The sequence below is a fragment of the Saccopteryx bilineata genome, chromosome 12 (genome assembly GCF_036850765.1).
Source record: "Saccopteryx bilineata isolate mSacBil1 chromosome 12, mSacBil1_pri_phased_curated, whole genome shotgun sequence".
In the NCBI taxonomy this organism is placed as follows: Eukaryota; Metazoa; Chordata; class Mammalia; order Chiroptera; family Emballonuridae; genus Saccopteryx; species Saccopteryx bilineata.
Genome location: NC_089501.1, coordinates 34,650,626 through 34,673,829, shown reverse-complemented (window position 1 = coordinate 34,673,829; position 23,204 = coordinate 34,650,626). Strand labels below are relative to the sequence as shown.

At 42.9% G+C, this 23,204-nt stretch overlaps 1 protein-coding gene across 3 annotated transcripts in view; it reads right to left on the bottom strand.

Annotated features, from left to right (window-relative positions):
• Positions 1–1,540: 1,540 nt before the first annotated feature.
• Positions 1,541–23,204, bottom strand: part of HECA (hdc homolog, cell cycle regulator) — a 43,456-nt gene continuing 21,792 nt past the window's right edge. Inside the window, exons 2-5 of one of the 3 annotated variants that reach the window (XM_066247843.1) lie at positions 14,078–15,118; positions 7,924–8,078; positions 4,884–5,064; positions 1,541–4,533 (exon numbers count right to left, since the gene is read on the bottom strand). In XM_066247843.1, the coding sequence (XP_066103940.1) occupies positions 4,900–5,064; positions 7,924–8,078; positions 14,078–15,118 (1,361 nt within the window). In that variant the 3' untranslated portion in view covers positions 1,541–4,533; positions 4,884–4,899. Of the gene's footprint in view, positions 5,065–7,923; positions 8,079–14,077; positions 15,119–23,204 lie in introns of all 3 variants that reach the window. The other 2 variants (XM_066247844.1, XM_066247842.1) reach the window with 2 other exon arrangements.

Here is a 23,204-nt window from a genome sequence, read left to right as displayed (position 1 = left end):
TTCTTCTACTCACTTCAGGCTTTGTTAATTTTTTTTAAATTTCCTTTAAGTGTAAAGTTAGATTATTTGAGGTTTTTATTTATTAAGCTAGGCTTGTGATGCTATGAATTTTCCTCTTAGGACTGCTTTTGCTGTGTCTTAGTTGTAGGCTAAATTTAATTCTTAACAATCATTGTTTAACTGTTATTTTCTCTCTACTACTGTAAGAAGTGTAATTTCCTTACAATTGCAAAGGAATTTTGTTAACATAAATGACACTAGTAGAAATCAAAATTTCCCAAGTCCTTGAGCTTTTGAACATAATAAAATGTATGCCTCAGATGTCTGTAGTGAATAAGTGGTGAGACAGGCTTTAATTCCACTGGCAGACTGGAGTCTTTCCTCACCTGTCTCCACCTCTCATCCTAGGTTCCAGTAATTGTATGAATTTCAATCCACTGGCTGAGAATATTTGAAATGAAGGGCAATAACATGGATGAACCTAGTTGGTATGGTAGAAGTGAAATTAGTCAGACATAAAAATACAATTAATGTACGGTTTCACTTATATGTGGAATCTAAAAAAAAAAAAAAGAACAAAACAAAGCAGATGCTTGATTAGCAGTGGTAGTATAATGGATGGAGTGTCAACCTGGAACACTGAGGACCTAGATTAAAAACCCTGAGGTCACTGGCTTGAGAACAGGCTCATGTGGCTTGCCAGCTTGAGCATGGGTTGCTGGCTTGAGCAAGGGGTCACTGGCTCTGCTTGAGCCCTCCAGTCAAGGCACGTATGATAATCATCAGTAAACAACTAAAGTGATGCAACTACGAATTTATGCTTCTCATCTCTCTCTCTTCCTGTCTCTCTCTCTCACATTTGCACATTTGCATACAAAAAACCCCCCAAAAAACAAACAACAGATCCACAGATATAGATAATAGGCTGATGTTTGCTAAAGGAGATAGTGTTAAGGGGATGATTGAAAGGAAAACAAACAAAAACTTTTGAGCATATATCTAGGCTTTAAAATATACATGCTGAATGTTATTGAATGTTTCAGTAACTGATTAGTGTTCAAAAACAGAAATGAAGGAAACAAGGATATTTGAAAGATAAACTATACACTTGATCAAAGTACACAAAGTCAGCAAGGAGTTTAATTTCAACTCAGTTTCCCGTTTCTTATAATGAAGAAACAAATGATCAAATCTTTTCATTACGAAAAATGTTACAAGCCTAGAAACCAAAGAAAACATTTGTAGAATAGAATTATCCATTTATCTGATAGAATTACCTATAACCAGAACAATAATTTTAGATTATTCATAGGGAATCAACTGTTATACAGAATGCTTATTTTGGTGGAAAGGGAGTTTATTTGTGATAAACCACTTTCAAACAGCATAAAAAGTTCATAGATTTTATTAACTGTGGTGGTGACTTTGAAAAGGTTACCTGAATAGTAAATAAAGCATCAGTAAGTCTTCTCTATGATCTTTGCTTTCAACAATTCCAATCTCAAAAGTTAATGTAATACACTGAAGAGACAGTACAATATTAGTTTTTGAAATTTTATTATTTTTATTACATACATTTCACAAACAGAAACCTTCTAACACCACACAATTCCATAACCAAATGTTTCAATTTTATCAACATTCTTGAACTATTTACACTGTCTTCCCTCCACAAAAGTGCAATCCAAGACATCTTGACAAGAAATCTTTACTGACAAGAATATATTTTTGAGCTGGTTTTAAAGGTGCCCATCCATCATATTTTCTTTCAGTTACCTGGAATAATAAAATCAACAGAACATGGAGATGAGCTGAGTCAGGCAACATCCGGTTACAGGAACCAAAATACTAAACAAAAGCGCTTCTTCCTCCCTGCTTCCCGAACCTCCAACTAAAATTACTCGACAGCTGCTACCATGAGACTAAAGAGGAAAGCAAACTACAGTTACTGACCTGGCACAGGAGAACAGACTGTATGTCAAGCACTGGTCTTGTAGGGCAAAATGAAAGATTTCATCAGGTTTTGATGGTCTAATAAGTTATGTATCAGTACATCTGTTAGTTTTTAGGGTTTAAAGACCTAATAATATTCTTTGCTGATAAGTTAATTTGCCCCAAACAGATACGAAAATACATTTTACTCTGAAAATGAACTTTTACAAAAACTACAAAATAAAGATGGGCAAAAGCTCTTTCTTAATTAGAATAGGATAACTGATCCCACTCCCCAATTTTGTGGTCAATGTCTATCTTTTAAGGTATAAACCCAGTATATTAACTGCTTCAGATGCAACCAGAAGAAAGTGAAGAACTGAGCTAGCCTGAAGAAAAATGATGAGACCATCAGAAAGAGTCTTCTCACTAAATAAAAGTAGATAATAATTCCATTTGTTCAAGGTATAACTTAAAAATAAATGATAAAAAATTTAGACTAAATGAAATATCACTTTGAAATTGTTAAGTCACTTATGAGTGGTTCATATTATTGAACACTATTAATCAGAAAAACCGAAAATGGATCTCTTGGCTAATATCTTTTAATATACAAATCACAACAAAGATAATCTTTTTGACATTCCAATTTCCATCAAGATACTCAGAACAAAGTACGTTGAGAAAGCATGGGGAAAATATTAAGGTCAGCAGATTTCCAAAACAAGTTCTATTCTTTACATTATTGCATAATCAATTATATTTTATTCTCAAATTAACCAAATTTTCCATTCTAGAAGAATGCAATGCCTTGAAGGCAAAAGATATTCTCAGATATGAAACCTATGCCTCTTCTTTTACATAACTGCAGTATCCATTGAATCCTAACTTTATCATCAAAATAAAGGCCAAAAGCAAATTTTACCTAATTGCTGTAAAACCTCATCATACTGATCTTGTAGGGAGTCGAAAACAATGCAAGGAGAAAACCCCGACTGCATCAGACACTACGTTCACAGCAGTTTTACACTGAGGAGCTTGCCAAATGCAACCTATACATAAACTTCCAGCTTGAGAACAACAATATAAGCAGGTTTCTCTTACAAAATTTAGGTGGGTTAAAGAACAGCATTACAAACATTTTACTATTCATTTTAAATTCAGAAGTAAAAGCCAAATGGTGATCCAAAGACAAGAGAAACTTTTGTGTTTGGGTCAATGAGAATCAACAGAGAAACAGTTAACTCGCAATTACTGCTTTGTGTATTAAAGACAAATTTCAATTGCATCAATTACTGTCAGACCAATAATGATTTTCTGCTTCTTACTGGCATTGACCATTTTCCCACTGTGAAATATTTTTCAGATCATCAAACACGAAACTGAATGTGGTAAACCAAATTACAATCATCCAAACTGAAGGATGAAAATTAATATAGATTCTTTTTAAGTCTGTGTTGTTTCCAACAAAATATCACTATTTCATGTAGAAATATCGCTATTTCATGTAGAACTGAAGCTCACTTGTAATAATGCCCAAACGCGTCTGAGAGAAAAGAACAACTTTTTCTGAGGGGAAAAAAATGGTATAAACCAACTGAATAATATAAATGCTCACATAACCTCAAATTTGGCTACTCCTAAAATAATTATTATATTTTAAGCATTTATCCACATATATGTGTATCATATTTGAAATGATCAAATTCACTTTTGAGAAATGATCTTCCAATTCCAATTCTATAAGGGTATAGGGTGTGTGTCTATTTAAATCACCAAAATCTAATGAACAGAAAGCTGTAATTTGGAACGCCCAATGCTCTGACGAATTAGGTATATAAATTATCATCTTTTTTCACCAATGGTAAGATATCACGAAGATCTTCAGACTATTTTCAAACATATTATATCTTACAATCAGTGATGTTTCCAAAATGAAATACACTTAAAACAGAAATATTCAAATTATTCTTTTCCTCCTCCCCACAAATAATTTATTTCCTTTCTTGCTAGGGTCAAACCTTTGATTCTGGACACTCCATATTACATGGGCACAACATCACTGTAAGCAGTTCTGGGGAAGCTGAGTGGGGCCAGGGCTGATTCTTAAACTCACCAGTGAGGTCGGTGGCTGAGACTGCCTGTGAGAAGGATGTGACCTTGCACTTTGACAGTGCAACCTATACAAATTGGTGTCACCCAAATTAGGTAATTCATGGATTCTCCTTAGGAGCTAATGTGCCCAAATTCAAATCCCAATTTTCTGCCCTTTTTGCCCTCTTGAATTAGTGTACATCATTTCCAAGTTCATTTAGTATATTCTCTCTGTTATAGGTCAGCTTACCTAAAAATTTTGCAATACCAATAGCTTTCTTGTCTTACATTTTGGATATTATTTTCAGTATGAAAACTGATTAGTAAATTACAACAGTGACGGAAACAGCACTTGTGTCCACTTTCAAATAATCTGTCAGGAGTGTAGACTGCACATCACTGTGCGCTAAACCAAGACGGGTTCACACACCATCAGCTCGCCAGGCACAGGCTTACATTCACTTGTCACAGGTGTCCCCAAGGCCCAAAGAAGATCTAAAAGGCAGTCTTTAAAACAGTTAATGTTTAGTAAGAGTATGCTCCCCACTCTGACCATGCTCTCAGTTTATAATCCCTGTCCTAAATTCGCCCCATTCTCCCCACTACCTTAAAACCTGCAAGAGAGACTCTTTGTGATAGTGAACCAACAACCCAAACGCCCAGGATTAGCCACCAGCTCTGGTCATGACCACAGACTAACACTTCGGGAGTCAGCAGAGGGCAAGGGGAAGCCCCATTTTAGTGGCACAAATACACAAAGGAACTCTCCTTTAAATTAGAAAAGAAATGAACATCACAGAACGTTTCCCTAGAAAAGATCGGTAATAAAGTAATAATATCAATAAAATAGCTATTACCAAAGCAAAGCTTTCATCAATAAGCTTCGAGAACTTTAAAGGAGGAAAATGGCTTCACAAAATGGTAGTCCAGGTTCCCACAGTGCGGACACTGCTGGACGTTGCTGTACTCGGAGAAGTACTGCATCCCGACGCGCACGTCGATCACGGGCTTCCCGCAGTGCTTACAGTTCAGCCGGGCCTGCGGAAACACAGCACCGTGAGCGCGCACCACTGCCCGTCCTCCGAACACAATGCAAGACGGTTACAGCCGGAACCTAATCCCGTCTAGTAAAGGATATATGTACTTCCATTACCAAAAACAGGGTAGGAAAAGCAGATGATATGCATTCAAGTAACTGGTTAGTCTGAAAGATTAAGTCCTAATTTCTCTCCTAATATGTAGCACCACTACTAGTTTCTACTCCTCGTGATAAAATGTAAACCTGTCCTGCCTCTATTTCTCCACCGAGTCCCCCTCACAGCACGTGCCTTCCCCTTTTCAACGAGGGACTAACGCTGACTTCCCCCACCCAAACCTGTACGAACTTCTTTGAAGATTCTAAGTTTATTTTAAACATTCATATACATTTTCCACTCTCTTCCTCAGTCTTTTGTTTCCTTTGTGTAAGAATAGTTTCCCTACGATGCTCCAGGAAGAGCAGCACCCCGGGAAGCAGTGCTGAGGATCCCGCGGCTTCTGGGACCCAGCAGCGGGCATCTTCACCCCTGCCCGGACCCCCTACCGGCGCAGTACCGCTACTTTCCACAGGCCTTACTGAAAAGCCAGAAACGAGAAGCACAGCAGACTGTCAATTTAGATTCATTTAAAAAATGTAAACGGACAGTTTAATTCCATTTTTTCCACAAAACTCTCCTGGTGATGTGGGTACTATTATGTTACTTTTTAGATGCTGAAAGGGATGCAACAGGCATGAAGTAACATAGTTAGGAAGTAGAAAGGCTGATTTTTTTTTAAAAATCTTTTTTATTTATTGACTTCAGAGAGGAACACAGGTCTGTTTCTGTATGTGCTCAACCAGTGATGGAACTGGCAACCTTTACATTTAGGAACGATGGTCCAGCCAACAGAGCTACCCAACCCCGCAGGAAGGCTGAGCTCTGAACCAACTCCAGCGCCCACGCCCCTAGCCATTACCTACACCACCTTTCTGCAACCTGAGACACCTCCCTTTTAAAATGGATTAATCTCCTTAACAACATGGTGAGATTCTGGGCAACCATCCCTCTTTATCTTGTCTTCCTTTCTAATAACCAGTCATGCTTATTTTGGGCTCAAAGTCTTATTGGAAGACGGTCGGTCCTTGATTGCTTAGTCATGTCTGACACTTGTACACTCACAGTGAATATAGTTAACTGATTTTTTTTTTTAAAGGCCAAAAAGTAATCAAACATGTTTTCCATTTCAGTAGGGAAGGGGGCAGAAAGGAAGAGTCTGGGCCCTGCGTGTTTTAAGTAAGAAAGATAAAGATATAATAATAAGGACCGGCAGGTGGGCATGGCCGGAGGCTGTGCTGCTTTTCTTCCTAAGGTGAGAACCCCCCTGCCCCGTGGTGTACTAGAGAGAAAGAACACCAGCGTGCGAGTGACGGAGTTCAGTCATGGCTGTGACACACTGGTGTCAAACATTGTCATTTCCTAGGCCTCCACTGTACGTGGGAAACGAGGAGGCTGAACTAGATCTCCCAGCTCCTTCCAAATGCTAGCGTTCTGCGAGTTACAGGCCCACACTCTTTTCCTTCCCGTGTCTCTGAGAGATAACCCTCTCTGGTGTGAGTGTGAAGAGAGGACCCACCTCCTTTTGTTTCTCTCACCTCAGTGCTGGCGTTAGGGCAATGCATGACAGAACGCTACAGGGAGTAACTAAACAACTGTGATAGCTCATTTCCAAGGCCAAGTTTTAAAATGGAAATGTGGCCCATGTATTAGAATAGCGTGAAAGTAGTCAATCCTATCTGGAATCAAATGACAGGCTACGGATGGCCATTTAGGCCTCTCACGGCTATATTTCACTTTCAAGATCATTAGCATAGACAAAACACAGCTAAAATACCAACTCTGCCAACATTTTAATTCAACTGTTACACGGTATCTTCTGAATAAACCACAAATAGTAAAAATATTCTCTTTACAAAAATCAAACCATAATGCTAAAGATGCAAAACTGTGTAGTACACTAATAATGTGTTTGTTAATTTATTAAAAGCCAGGCTTGGGCACTGAAAAGCAAAGGAAAACCTCTCTCTTACCCATGAGAATCAAGGAATTATAGAACAAGGGCTTGCATTTTCCAAGCACTTAGAAATAAACCAAGATATTTCCAAGGATTTTGTCTTGTCTCCTGTGTTTTATGGACTTATTTAATGTTTTTGCATATTAATATTTCCCTCTTTTTCTGATGACAGCTAAATTTCAGATGCTCTCTTAGCAGAGATTTAAGGGTTACAAATCTTTCACGTCAACCTCAAACACCTCACAAGGCAGGCAGTCCTGGGTGATTGTACTGTCTCACAGAAAGGAAACCAAAAGGAAATCTCATCTATTACAGAAAATGAAGCTTTCTTCCTCCTTTTAAATAATAACTTTTGTTCATTGGAAACTTAGCATATGTTAACCATATAAAACATTATAAAAACGTGAGATGCAGAAAGAGAGAGAGAGAGAGAGAGAGAGAGACAAAGAAAGAAACTAAAGAATCACTCAGCATCCCACATCCAGAAACCATCTGATAGCTGGTAAGCAGATCCCTCTTCGACAAATGGAAGCCTTTATAATCCACTTATATGCCATTCATAATCATATTTTTTACTTAAAGTACTGAAAATATTCCCCACATAAGTGTACACAGTAGTCCAGTAACAGCTGCACCGCACCGTAGTGAGTCACCTGCTGGACTTCGGGGGACTTTCATGAACGCTCACTTCCCCAAGCCCTCTGCCTTCCCCACCATAACCGCAATGCTGACTCGAACTCCTCTATGTTCGCTTGGGGACAGAAGCCTGGTATCACCCACTGCTCCTTCTGTGGGGCCAATACCAACCTGACAGCACGGAGAGGCGGCCAGGATGTCGTAGGTGTACATGGTGCCCAGCTGGTGCCAGCTGCCGTCCCACCGCGACTTACACTTGATGCAGATGATCTTGTGAACCCCTTCCAGGCAGTCCACGCACACCGCGTACAGGTGCATGAGTCTCCCTGTGCACAGAAGACACGATGCTGAGAGCAGCCATCAAGGAAATCCCCTTTTGTCTCCAAAGGGGATAAAAATAAATGGCTCATTCATCAATTATAAGCAAACATTTTGTCATTTAGATCAGTGGTCCCAACCTTTTTTGGGCCATGGACCAGTTTAATGTCAGAAAATATTTTCATGGACAGGCCTTTAGGGTGGGACGGATAAATGTATCACGTGACCGAGACAAGCATCAAGAGTGAGTCTTAGATAAAAGTAACAGAAGGAATCTGGTCATTTTTTAAAAATAAAACATCATTCAGACTTAAATATAAATAAAACAGAAATAATGAAAGTTATTTATTCTTTCTCTGCGAACTGGTACCAAATGGCCCATGGACCGGTACCAGTCCGCAGCCCGGGGGTTGGGGACCACTGATTTAGATAAATAAAAAAAGCAAAATAGATTATATCACACATCCCTGAGTTATTCTTTTAGAACAATGATAAATTATAACCACTGTCAATGAAACATGTACTTTAAGTTCAATCTTATAAATATTGCTTGAATTCACTTTTCCAAAAAGTTCTGCCAGGTTTACAATACAGACAGCTAAACTCAAACGATCAAACCTCAGGTGCTCAAAACCAGCCTGTGACCACGCAGGACTTCCTGCTCGCAAGTCTACAGGTGACATACAGAGACTAAACCAGCAACACTGGTCTGTACTCATGGGCTCCCTCCTCCATTAACAAAATTCCATGATAAAGTCAAAAGCCCGTCCTGGCACTGGTAGCCCTAAATTACATCAGAGACAAAATTACTATGTTAACTGTTCTTGCCCCAAAATTGCTCAGCCATCACCACATCTAATTTAGGAACTAGAATTGTATCTTATTTGTAAGTGGTATTTTAAAAGGAGTTCAGCCTCTTGTTATTCACTGGGCTCTTACAAAATCACATCCCATTCCTCCATTATTTATTAACACTTAAGAAAAATGCCACCTAGTTTATACGGAAGCGTTAGGGTTCAGATTATTGGGAAAGAGAAAGTTCAGAATCTGCCTGGGCAATGTCCAACAGCAACAGTGCTGTTCTCTGTGTGGGAACCAGGAAGCTCCTCTGTGCTAAAAACGACTGTCAGGAGAATACACGCTCCTAAGTGGCTTCTTCTTCAAAATGTGCTGCTGCCCACTGCTGTCAGCCAGACAAGGGCCCTTCACTGTTTGGGACTAAGGATCCGTCTGACCCTTACATTGGAGAAGGGTACACAGTACTCAAGAGATACCTTTTACAGCATTTTCTGTCCCCCTTTCAGTACTAAGTCTTACTCATTCTTGTAGGCTCAGAGTCTATCAAAGTGTCTAAAATGTGGAAAGTGCTCCATAATTGTATTCTGGGTGAATGGAAGGGGCATGTTAATAGCCAGAGGCGTGATAACCTTGGGGCCTCTATGTCAAAATAAGAAGAGTAACAAGAGCTTGCAGTACGTCCATCTCTGCTCTAGGACACTAAAAACAAAACATCCTGCCTGCTATCCCCACTCAGAATGGCCCGGGGACATTTCAGGATGCCAATTCAAGTACCCAGAAGACACCAGAAAACAATTCCTTTCCGTTCTCCCTCCTGGACTGCCTCCCTGCAATTCTCACTATCCAGACACCCAGGCAGCTGCTAGGAGGGCGGCTGTCTACGGAGGTCAGGTGTTAGCAATGACCATAGTGAAGTTGAGAGAGAACTTTCCTGAGGGTTTACTAAGGGTCTGGCACTGTGCTATGAGGCTACGTGATTAACCCTCACAGCAACGCGTGTTGCTCCCACTTTAGATAGGAGACAGGGAAACTGAGAAAACTTGAGTAGCTTGCCCAAGTTCATAAAAGTAATGAATAGCAAAGTCCAGATTTCAATCATATCTGCCTCGATCTTAACCTCCAGACAAACTCATGGGAACTCCTGGTGGGATCGTAGTCTCTAGAGTTGTTTCAGTTACCGTGTCCAAAATACAGAGAAGTTTACATTTCTGAACACTAGTGGTGCGAGATCAAACAAGCAGCAGATTCCTGAGAGAACAGTCACCTGTGGTTCTAAGTAGGAAAGAAGTACAATAAAAACTTCCTAATTAGATCGATCTTAACACATTATTAAAATGAAATAAAAACATCCTATCAGAGAGTCAGACAGCAGAGGCTGGGGCTGGAGGCCGGGTAGGTAGTGACAATCCACACGGGCCAGCACTGGAAACAGTGAGTTATTTCAGCAGCATATAATCAACTGCCGTCTGGAATCCGTGGCCCGGGACATAGAGCTTCTACTAGAGTTGAAAATGCTTTAAGGAATACAGGGCGGGGGCTCTGTGAGGAAGAAATGATTTACACTAGCTTGCTATAAAAAAGACTGTGTGGACTGCAAGATGTGACAGTAGAAACACTGGCACTGGGAAGGGCCCACAAAAAGCAGGACAAGCCTCTTTACTACGGCCTGGAAGTGCACCTCCGCCTGCTCTCCATCTGCCCTGCTCATTCATCCTCCACTCCAGAACCTCTGCTCAGCCAACGGTTCTCCCCACTCTCCCTCGAGTGTGCTCTCCTAACTTGAACCGCTATTCCTCGGCACACTGCTCCTTCTTCTTGTCGACAAACTCCTGGTATGGCTAGAACCTCTACCTAAAACCAGCCTGCCTTTTGATTTACGCCTTCACATTGTCTGACTACCCAGGTCAAAGTGGCCCCTTTTTCCTTGGAAATTCTAGGACGCATAATGTACATAATATGCAGCTGTCACTAGGTCCCATGGACGTGCTAGGGCCATAGGCCTGATAGTTATTTATATTTTTGTAAAAGCAACACACATCCTAAGATTATAAGCAGATGAAAGGCAAGGACTGATAGTACCCCACACATGAAACTTCGTAAGTTTGATTGGTTGATGAATGGATTAAATGAAAAGAATTTGTCCATCATGAATAGAAAGAGAATACCGTCACTCTCTATACCCTCTATTCTTATACCTCATTCATCTTCAATAAGAGTAGTTCCAGTCTAAAAATGGTGAACTAAAGGTATTTCAACTTACTACCCTCTAAAATTATCCCCAAACAGTATAAAGAACAAAAACACAAACTCCATCTTCCACGAAATTATGAGGCACCTCAAATCTGAACAAGAATATGAAGTCAGCCTGACCAGGCGGTGGCGCAGTGGACACAGCATCGGACTGGGATGTGGAGGACCCAGGTTCGAGACCCCAAGGTCACCAGTTCAAGCAAGGCTCACCAGCTTGAACCCAAGGTTGCTGACTCGAGCAAGGGGTCTCTCAGTCTGCTGTAGCCCCCCGGTCAAGGCTCATATGAGAAGTCAATCAATGAACAACTAAGAAGTCGCAACAAAGAATTGATGTTTCTCATCTCTCTCCATTCCTGTCTGTCTGTCCCTATCTGTCCCTCTCTCTGACTCTCTGTCTCTGCCACAAAAAAAAAAAAAGAACATGAGGTCCAAAATTTGGTGAAGAAATGATAAATTGTTTCCTCTCAAACTGGACAGCAAGCACAGGGGAGAGTAGGAGGAGGTGAGGAGGGGAAAACAGTAGAGTATACAAATAACCTCACAATCTATGCAACTCTTTCCATCCAGAGGGAGAGTCTACTTAATCATTGCCTGAATCGCGGCTAGTCTTCAAACTTATTTTGAGGAATAAAATGTGACATAAGTGATGTTACTCAAGTCCAAGCTTAAGTTCTAGAGGGAGAGACCTTTGGCTCCCACACTCACTCTTGAATGGCGTCCTCAGAACGCCATGGGAATGCCCAGGCTAGACTCGGGGAGATGGAAGGCTATGCAGAACAGGGATGAGCAATTCTAGTGGAGGCTCTGAGGCCACTAGCCTGCCAACTGCTAGATGTGAGAGGGGCACCCTAACCATACAATCCACAGAACTGTGAGAAATTTTAAATCATCACTGTTTCAAACCACTACGTTTTAGAGTGGTACGCCTTATAACAAAGGCTAAATGACACAGGGGATTAGGTGAAACTCTAAAAAATGAATGAGATCACTCCCTGCAACTTTAGCTCTCTTTCGCTGTTGAGAAAAAAGAAACTGCATCCATAAAACAAGAACATAACACTATTAAAAAGGAGCCTTTACAAATTATAAATATGATAACAAAACCATTAAACTCAGTAAAAATACTGGTACACAGAGTCAAGGAAATCTTCCAGAAAGAAGAGAGGAGCAACAGGGCCAAAATATATATAATCAAGGTAAACCAAAAGTAATTCCCCCAAACTTAAGACCATACGTTTGCAAAGTGAAGAAGCAAAGAAAGCACTCTGTACAATAAATAATGGGAAAACCTAAACTAATAACATTTCATGGTGAAATTTCAGAATACTATGGAGAAAATCTTAAAAACCCTTGGGGATAGGGGAAATAAAGGGACAGGAATAATAATAGACTTCTCAATAGCAATACTGGAAGATAGAAGACAGTGAAGAAATGCTTTCACAATTCTAAGGGGAAAATAATTGTAACTTGGAAGACTATACCCAAACAGCAATCAAGTGTGAACACAAACTAAAAATACTGTAAGACTTTCTAAGTCTTAAAATATCTATTTTCAAGTCCCCTTTCTCAGAAAGCTCCTAGGGTATGTTTAACAAATTGAGGGAATAAACCAAGGAAAAAGAGAATGTGGGATCTAGGAAACAGAAGATAAAAAAAAGGAAAGAACTAAAGAAACTCCTAGAAGGGCAACTATGCAGTAGAGCAGTATTGATTGCACCAGGAGCAGGAAGACGAAAGCTTCCATGATGGTAATTTCTAGGGAAAATTTCATAAAATGTCATAGGTACATGGACATGGTTTTGAAAGGTGGTTTGTATTCTGCTGGAGAGGGAGAACGATCAGCTGAAGACTCAAAAAGCTAAGAAAACGAAACGTGAAGCAATTACTAACCTCAGTAAAAACAGAAGGTGTCCTAGAATAAACACACTCTACTCTGTACAGGAACTGGATGTACCTATACTTCTTGGCTCAACACTAAATATTTCCATACTAATAGTTAAAAAAAAAGGAAATTTAATGTCATTCAAGAATCGTGATACATTATACTGAGAGGGGAATTTGCGTGAAAGCATAGTCATTCACCTTAAAAGTAAATCGATAGGTACTATCTAAAATTAGAGAATGAAAATAACATTTTTTAAAATTATGATGGTGAAAACCTGAAGAATCTCATAAGACGTAAAGGTGTTTGTCTCTGGGAACTGAAAATGCAGGGGTTGGTGGGACAAGGATTGGCGGGGATGTACTGTTTTCACACCAGGCTTTTCTTAGCACACTTTTACAGTTAGAGATACATGACCCGCATCCCATCTTTACTTAAGTTCAAGAGTTATAGGCACCCTCTGTCATTCAAAGTATGGGTGAAAAGTCACTACATCCTTGTATGTCATCCATACCATTAATAAGTTCCCACCCTCATCACCAAGGTAATATCTGAGTTTTTAATAATCCTCCATTTTCCTCTTGTTGCTATCAAGTGAATCTCATCTTTCATAAATATAAGATTAATTCAAATAATCTAAAAACAACCTGACCCTCTCAAACCCCTACTTTTGTATTCTTATAAGGATCGAAGAGAATACATAGCTTGCTGGGCTCATTAACACCGGTTTCAAAGGCAAATATTTTACAGTGAGAGACATTTTTATGCGAGTCCTTGTCTAAATTTCCTCCCAGTTATGAAAAACTATACATAAGTATAACAAATTACAGTAGAACAAAAACATAAAATTACCCAACAGGACAACTGTACTATCAGTACAGTGCCATCAGAGAAAAACAGACCACCACCTCCACCACCTCCCCCTCACCGGGCACCGGTGTATTCGAATGCTGCCTGGCACCTGACTAGAACAAAAAAGCAGCACCAGTTTAAACAGAGCCAGAACAGAGGAGTCCTATCTTGTTTGCTCCAGCTCTTAATACACAGAAAGCAGGCAAGGTGAATTAACACCTGTACCTTGAAGGTGACAAGGAACATCGTACTCGATCTCATCATGTCTCGATGGGCTTAAGAACAGAGTTCCGTCCACCAGTGGGAACTGTTCGAACACCGGGAGCGCCCGATGGCACAGGGCACAGTTTACAACATTTCTGTGGCTGGCACTGAGGGCCGCAAGAATGAACTTGCGCAGATCCTCGCCCTGGCCCATTTGGGCATCGTCTTCCATCCGCACGTGGAAAGTGTTCAACTTATGCCTGGGGATGTGAGTGAGGAGCTCAGAGAGGTCCAGCCGCCGCAGGAACTGGACGGGCGTGTCAAAGTGGCCGCCCCTGTGAATTGATAACCCAGCCGGACTGTAATCAAAGTGGGTGTTACGGAACACATGGCCCCCCGCCATGGCCTTTTTGTGAGGCTCAAGATGGATGGCATTCTTTAAGAATTCCCCAAGGTATCTGGAGGAGCGGGGGCCACTGAAGTGGGCAGGGGAGAGGATGGAGTAGCCGGTGGGCGGGGACTGGCCAGGGGAGCCACAGGGGGAGCGGCCCCCGTAGGCCCCGGCACTGACGGCCTTCTCCTGGGAGTTCTGCCGGTCCATGGAATGCCGGCGGGGCAGGTCATGGTTCAGGCCTTTCTGGGGCTTGATCGGGGGCCTGCACTTTTTTGTCTCCTCCGCTGCCTCGCCGGGAGGCCTCCCTGTGTTCTTCTCCGACCCTGACTTCTTCTTCTTCTCATCCTGCATCCGCTTCACCTGGTACCAGTCCGTGTCCTTCTTTAAGTGGCCCTGTCCGCAACGGCAGGAGCAGAAGCGGAAGGCCAGGTCATAGCCTTTCTTGGTCCACATGTTCTGGCGGCACTGCTTCTCGTTCCAGCTGCGGGCCCGGCCGATGCAGTTGAACTGGACCAGGATGCTGCTCTCCCAGGCGTAGAAGCACTGCAGGTGCATCCAGGTGCTGTAGGGGCAGTGCTCGTTGTTGCACACCACCTTCTGGTAGTCGTCCTTCTCCAGGTCAACCGGCCGCCCGAAGCTGCAGATCAGGGGCGTGGCACAAGGGGCTTCTGGGGAGACACACAGAAGGGAGAAATTCAGCACGCAGGATGTGGGATTCCAGCTGACACCACGTCCGAGATCAAAGCTACCATCCCACATCAGCCCATTCACGCCAAATGTACAATTTTTCCAGTGTCACGATTCCCACCACTGGAGTAACACCCGGGAAAATTAGAAAACATTTACTATTTTCTCCCAGTATGACGTTATGCCAAGGGAATTTATTTTCTGATATTTGTTATCTACTGAAAAACACCAATAAGCTTCAGAAAGTCCAAATCTTTCACAATGCAGTTAGCTATATCATACCAGCAACAGTGTAGTATAAGGTTTCCTAAGATGTGGGTGTAATGACAGGCAGATCCAGGGTTCTTTTAAAGATGAATCACTCCAGTGAACTAGGAAATACTATGATGAAGCCACTTAACCAACCAGTTCACATGGTAGCTCCGAAAGAGCCCTAAGCCCTAATCACGGGGTGTAGGTTATCCTGAATACCACGAAGGAGCTAGAAAACAGACTGGCCTCACCCTCCACCCCCCACCCCTGTCTCTAGAATGGCCTGACACCTAATGGCAGGAATGTTTGGTCAAACTAATTACTTCTCTAATCAAATTACGCTGCTAGGTCAAGAAGGAAAAACAGAATTCTCCAAAGCTATCAAGACAGAAAGCGGGAACACCACCATTTTTCTATCCCGTTTAACCACGTGCCATACAGGGTGTCCAAAAGGTCAAGCAGCCTCCCAGAAAGGAGGGGAAACTTGGTGACACAAAGGAGAGCTCACTGCCTAAGAAGTTAATAGTATTTATGGAGACTGGAATTTCCCTAGGTTTCTGATACTTCAACATCCATCACGTTTTCCAAGGGCCCCTTTGGAGGCTATACTCCTCCCACCTGGGAACCACTGGGCTGGATCACAAGAAGTCCACATGCCGTGCTCCATGTAGACTTTATATGCTGCAGCTAAGAAGCTCAATGAGGACTAAGCCACTGAGCCCCTCAGAAAGAGTTGTTTTAGAAATCTCACCCTGGTGGCCGTGTGTGGGACATGAGGCTGAAGCAGGGAGGCCAGAGGAAGGAACCACAGTGATCCAGGTGAGAAGTGAGAAGTGTCTAGGCTACCGGAGCAGCAGAAGATGACGCTCCGCACTGCAGAGGCCAGACGCTGAAGAACTGTGAGGGACAGGTTAGGAAGAGGACTCTGGGCTGGCCCTCGTTCGGACCTGCTGAATTGGAAGTGCCTGTGTACCACTGAGGTGGAGAAAGACATCACTAGAGCTCAAGAGAGCTGGTGCTGTGAACACAGGTGTGGAGCCATGTACCCACATGTGAAGGTTAAATCCCTGGACTGATGAGCCAGCCCAAGAGGAATGTGAAGAGTGGAAAAGAATCCTGGGAGTGACATTAAAAACCTGGAGAAGAGTCCCCCACAGAGTTTGGTAAGAAATGAACAGAGAATTTGCTGCAAGATGAGTCAGGAGAGAATTCTATTAAGGCAGTCAGAAAAGTTATAAAAACAGAGGACCTGAAATGCACCAGAATGCCAGGTAAGATTAGTGCTCTCAACCTCGGACTTTTGGGCCGGGTAATTCCTTGTTGAGGGAGTGTTCTATACACTGCTAATATTTAGCAGCACTCCTGCTAGAGGCCGCTAACACCACCCCCTCAACTGTGATACCCTAAAAGGTCTCCAGTCATTGACAGATATCCCCTGGAGGCAGAATCACCCCTGCCTGGAAACTGCTGGATAAGATAAAGACTGAGAAGTCCTTACCAGAATGGGCAGTGAGACAGACATCTTAGGAAGGACGGGTCCAGTGGGGTGGGGAGGCAGGGTGCAAAGTGAACAGTGAGGTAAAAAAGTAGAAGCAGTAGAGATGACCCTCCAGAAACCCTTGACCAAAAGTATAACTGTAGAAGGAAGAAAAGGCCCTGGCCAGTTGAGTCAGTGGACAGAGTGTTGGCCTGGTGTACGAACATTCTGGGCTCAATTCCCAGTCAGGGCACATAAGAGAAGTAACCATCTGCTTCTCTTCCCCTTTCTCTCTCTCTTTTCTCCCTCTTCCTCTCCCACAGCCAGTGGCTAAACTGGTTAGAGCAATGGCCCCTGGTGCTGAGGCTAATAGGTTGGTCTGAGTGCATCCACTTCAGGCATTAAAAATAGCTTGGTTGATTCAAGCATCAGCCCCAGATGGAGGTTGCGGGTGGATCCCAGTTGGGGCAAGGGGAGGAATCTGTCACACTATCTCCCCTCCTCTCATTTGAAAAAAAGAAGAAGAAGGAGGAGGAGGAGGAGGAGAAGGAGGAGGAGGTAGGGAGGAGAGACGGAGGGAGGGAGGGAGGGAGGGAGGGGAATGGACAGAGGACCCAAAGGCTAAGACTAACCATGTTCAGCAACTGGGGGAATGGATGCCAAAAACTCAGGACAGCTTGAAGATGCTGGAAAGGGAAAAAGCTACTCAAAAACCTTCACTACCTCACCACTGCCCACTGAATTATAAATACTATTCCATCAATCATCCCCTTTGGTGTGGGATTCCAGGACCTCAGCAAAATGGTCCTAACCAACTTGTCCCCCTCCATGCCTTTGATCACTATGGCCCCCACATCTACCTCCAGGGAATCCACAACCCTCAATTTTCATTTGTCCAAACCCTACCCCCCTCGTGTAACAAGTCACAGCATGGACTCTGCAACCAGAATGCCTGAGTGGGATCCCAGCAGCACCACTGACGGGCTGTGTGCCTTAGACAAGTTACGTAAGCTCTCCATGTCAGTGTTCTGTGTAAAAATGCTGATAACTTAATGTACCTAACACGGCTGTCGCATAGTAAGCCTCCTGCCCCGCCCTCCGTCTTTTAAGGCCCGCCTCTAGACACCGGCCTCACCAGACTCCCCTCCACCCTGCACGGGGACCTGCTCCAGAACAGCCCGCCTGAGCCTCACTTGAGCTCCCATTCTGGTCCCCACCAGGTGATGGCTCAGAAGAGGACGCCTCCTGGTTACCTCTGTGTTCCTGGCACCACTGCGCGCAGGCCTTGCACACAACCAGTGCTAAACACAGGTGCAATAAAATGACGTGGGCACATGAAGGCCACACGTGACTAGCAACGCATAAGGGAGAGAGATCTGTACTCCCAAAGAGAAGAGATCTGAACGTACTGAAAAGAGGTAGAAGAGAGTGGTTTCTAAACTGAGCAAATTAACTGCAGTCACCTGGTCTGTGACCTTTAGTGTCATTTACAATGTTAATTAATCAATTAACAAAGTTCAGTTGCTTTTATCTTCAGTCTTTCAGAGAAAGAGCTTGAAGGGATGTCTCTGAAATAATGGCAGAGTAACCAAAGTGATATTAATCCAGGACTAATAAAATCAAATTAAAGAATGTCCTAACTATACTTTGCATTTACAATTTCCAAAACTTCAAAATTTAAAAGCGATATTAACTTGATATTTCTTTGAAAAGTATTTTCACATTAAAAAAAGGTTGAGTAATATGGAAAGAATCCTATTTCAATCTTTCCCAAAACACTGCAAATGTATCACTAAACCAATCCCGAGCCCTCCCTGCATAGCAGAGCTGGAAGGACGCCAATCCTGCTCAGAGCTCTGACACAGGTGCTTGCCTGGGTCAGAGGAGGTGCAGCACCAAGTCCCCGTCCCTGAGTCTATGATCACCACAGCCATTCTCTCCTGCTTCCACCCTCCAGCCTGCCAGGCCTGCTTGTTTACATCTCAGCCACTTTGATGTGGCTTTGTGGCTAGGCCTCAAAAACAAATACAAGTCAAGGGCTTGTTTAATACCAAATACTATGTGCAACAGACACCTCCTTCTATGACACAGCCTGAGGGCACGGCACCCAGGAACAGGTGCTAGCAGGGTGCCACCTGGGAACAGTGGAGGACTTCAGACGAGGCTTCCAGTCCAGGCTGGCCTCTACACTCAGACACGACTTCCCTCAAGGCCTGGTTCAAACTTATCTCCCTGCCCGGTTCCGCTCGCCCCCACCTGTCCCCCACCATCCACACAGGAAAGGCATCTAGAAGGGGACAGTTCTGCGGCCTAGCTGTTTGACACGGGGCAGTTTCCTCACCTGTGAGGTGACCATGAAAAGGCTTGCCCGCACACACCTCAAATACAAGGGTGGGCAAAAGTAGGCTTACAGTTGTGATATATACAATACAGTAATAATAACAATACAAGAAACAACTGTTCACGTACTCGCAACTGTAAACCTACTTTTGCCTACCCTTGCATGTGTGGAAGCACATTGTAAACTGTCAGGTTGCACAGAAACATTTCTGTGCTATCTTACCATAACTTTATACCTTACCTGGCTTCACAACTAAATGCCAACTGCTCTAATAGATTTCTTACTTTTTCCATCTATTGTTTTAGACACACAATAGGTGTTCAGAAAGTGAGTAAATTAATACCATCATGCCTGTTTTTAAATTTCTTAAGTCTTACAATTAAGCAAAATATACAAGGAAAAGATTTTGTAACTCTAAGAAACAGCACTGGTGGCATTCTTGTAAGAAAGTAGAAACATTTGATTGCTTCCAGAAAGGTGTCTTGAAATTCATAAAACCCCTGGCTCTTAATAGCTGTCCTACAATGGTATAAACAAAATAATACAGGTTGATATGATACAACTAACCCTCTGCAGGGGGAGGGGCAGAAGGGAGAACGGAATACCACATTCACCAAGGGCTGTGTCACACATGTCCCTTGGGACATTAGTCTAAGCCGTGACGGCCTAACAAGCAATATGGAAAAATGTTCCTTCATGCACAGTCAGCACTGTTTTAAAAAATGTATCTAAGCCCCCCAGTGCCTGTTTTCACAGCTTCATGATCAAATATGCACGACTCAGCTTCTATTTCTTTTGCCCAAGGGGACAAGTCAGGGTTCCCCTCATTCTGGGCAACGATGTCAAATAGTTTACATCTGGACAACAGGATAACTAGGCTGAGGCCACTTGGGCAAAGTCGGTCACTATCCCAACTTTCACAGCCTGTATCTCTCCCCCAACTCGGTCTCCACGCTCCACCTTTTAAAAGGGAGCATCTGACAATGATTTACACTGGCTGCCCAACAAACCCAAGCCCCTAACAGACCCACCCACACTAACAGGTGCCCCATCAACCCGGCACTGCCATCTTCAGCTTTTCACCTGTGAAATGAAATGTTTTCACCCCTCTTCAAATAGCCGTAAGCCTCACAAGCAGGTGGGGTTTGACAGGGAGGAGGGCTGAGGCAGGGACTTGGACCTATTCATCCTTGTAAACCCACTACTGTGAAAATCGTATTAGTGTTTAATAAACGTCCTGCTGAAGGAAAGAATGGCCCATTCGGATTCAGTGCTCCAGGTGACCAAATGCCGGAGGATGGGGAGGAACGAAGGCGAGCCCCTGCAGAGCACAGCCCACGGCTCCATTCCAGAGGAGCCCTCCACGATATTCGGGACTCAGCCTGGACTTCTCTTCGGGGCAGAGCCTGGCCCTCACCCTCACCTCCTCAAGCCTTCCATGATCTATTCCATCCTCCTTTGGAATCCAGTTACCAAATGCAAATACTAGGGGTTCTGAACAACTATTTCATTACACAGATCTTTTCCATACCATAATTCTTCTCCCATGGGAAGACATCCCCTTGTTTGCTGGGCCGGTTCCCCTTGCGACAAGAGGACCTTCCCCTCCAGCTTCCTGAGAGCCCACCGAGCATGCTGACTGGGGATACAGACTCTGGGGCCAGCCAGCCTGAATCTGAGTCTCAGCACCGCAACTTACTAGTTTTCAGACTTTGGCAAGTCACTTAACATTCCTGTGCTTCTGTTGTCTTACCTGCAAAATGGCAGAAAGAAAAGTACCTACCTCAAAGGGTTGTCATAAGGATTAAAGAAGTTAGGGTCATTCAAATGGTGCCTTGTATATAATGAGCACCAGTTAAATATAAGCAATTATTAAAAGCCCTATCACTTGATGCAAAACCAAAGGACTTTGAATGCGTTTAGAGCAAAGCTGCAACCAGGAAGTGATCGTCCTTTACCATACATAAATAGGTGCAAGAAATAGATTTCTGACAACACCATGCACAAAATAATTCACTTGTTTTAGAGAAAAAGAAGCAAAATTCTCTTCTTCTAACCCCTTAGAGAGATTCTACTCAGTGTCAAACAAACAAGTGTGTTGTTATATGTATGTTTCAACTTTTTCCAAGCCTAGAGAGCAGAAATTCATAAAGTATGGTTTCATTTGATCCATGTAACATGTTTTCAAAGAACTTACATAATTCAAGACTGACTATCCCACAGTCTGGGGGTAGCGTGTGGGGAAGGCATCATCAGAACACATAAACTGCAGTCCTTGTTTTATATTGTTCTTTACTGATGCTGCTATTATAAGCATTATCTCTAATATTTTTCAGTTGCATCTCACAAATTGATAGCATGGTATATCATACTGTGTTTGATCACATTTGTGTTCCAAAGTAACTGATTTTCAGAATGTTTTTCAGCACCAGTATTACCATAATTTGGATATTTTGAAAGCTATAATAATGAAAGCTATTAAATAATAAGTTAATTTAAAATTGATAATATAAATTCTACCAAAATCCTTGAAGTTCTAAAAAAAAAAAGTTCACATAATATTGCTAAAGGTTAGTAGGTTTTTCTCTTTATAAGAAAAGGTGATGGCCCTGGCCGGTTGGCTCAGTGGTAAAGCATTAACCCAGCTTGTGGAAGTCCCAGGTTCCACTCCCAGTCAAGGCACACAGGAGAAGTGACCGTCTGCTTCTCCTCCGCTCCCCCTCCTCTTCTCTCTCTCACTTTCTCTTCCCCTCCTGGAGCCATAGCTCCATTGATTCAAGTGTATTGGCCCTGGGCACTGAGGATGGCTGCATGGAGCCTCTGCCTTAGGTGCTAAAAATGGCTCAGTTGCAAACATGGGCCCCAGATGGGAAGAGCATCAGCCCCAGATGGGGGTCACACTGTGTGGATTCTGGTCGGCGCCCATGCAGGAGTCTATCTCCCCTCCTCTCACTTAAATTTTTTAAAAAAGAAAAGATGATGGCATTCAGATAACAAAGCATTTTTATAATTCACTTGACCAGGCAGGTTTAAAAATATGAGATGTCTTAACACACATAATTTTAGAAAATATGTCAACTAAAATTTTGCACATAATACGAGGTTTCTATAAATATTTATTAGTTGAAATCTGCATAATTTAACTTGCATATAATGGGCTCACACTGTAAGAGAAAATAACTTAGCAGGCTGCATTTTCTCTTGCCCACGTCTGATCTTGAGGATCTGGATGATGAAGAACTCAACTACACTGCCCCCAGCATTACATGTACTACATGCACGCACCCTGAAGGAAAGGTTGTTCAAGGAGCTTTCAGAACCAAATCACAATCTCTTAGCTGGAAAAAGAAATCCAGATACACCCAAACTTTAAAGACTCCAGGAAAGACTCTTGCCATCCCTCAGTACTATATTCCAACTGTAAAGCATTGTCCTTGTTTCTCCTGAGTCGCTACAGAACTTGATTCACTACCCTTGTCAACGTCCTCCCCTTTGCCAGCACAAATATTCAAAATGTGGCCATCATCAAAACTCCTATTTTTTTCTACATGACCCCCACGTACCACCTAAGTCACAGCACGGCACCCCCAAAGTACTGGCCTGCTTTCTTCTCTCTTGGTGGGACCAAAACCGGTACCTGGGGCCCAAAGCCACAGTGGAGCTGGCCCTCCACTCACCTCTGACTCCCAATGGCCTCGGCTGAAGAGACGAGTGGTTTTACTCCCTACCTAGTCTGTCCAACAGATAAAACATATGGCTGCGTGGCTAACTGGCAGAATGGGTCACCTGCAGACCAGCTACCTGTCAGAGAACACAACCCATTACTCACTGATGTTCAGTACCTTCCCAAAGCTCCACTGAGAGAAGCTATTTTTAGGAAAGATTTCCTAGATGATGTCCACACATTCCTCCAAGTCCGAATCCCAGCGGGGTGTCTGCAGTGTCTTATTAAGTCAGTGCGAGGTTTTCTCTTAAGAAATGTAAATCCAATGCCTTT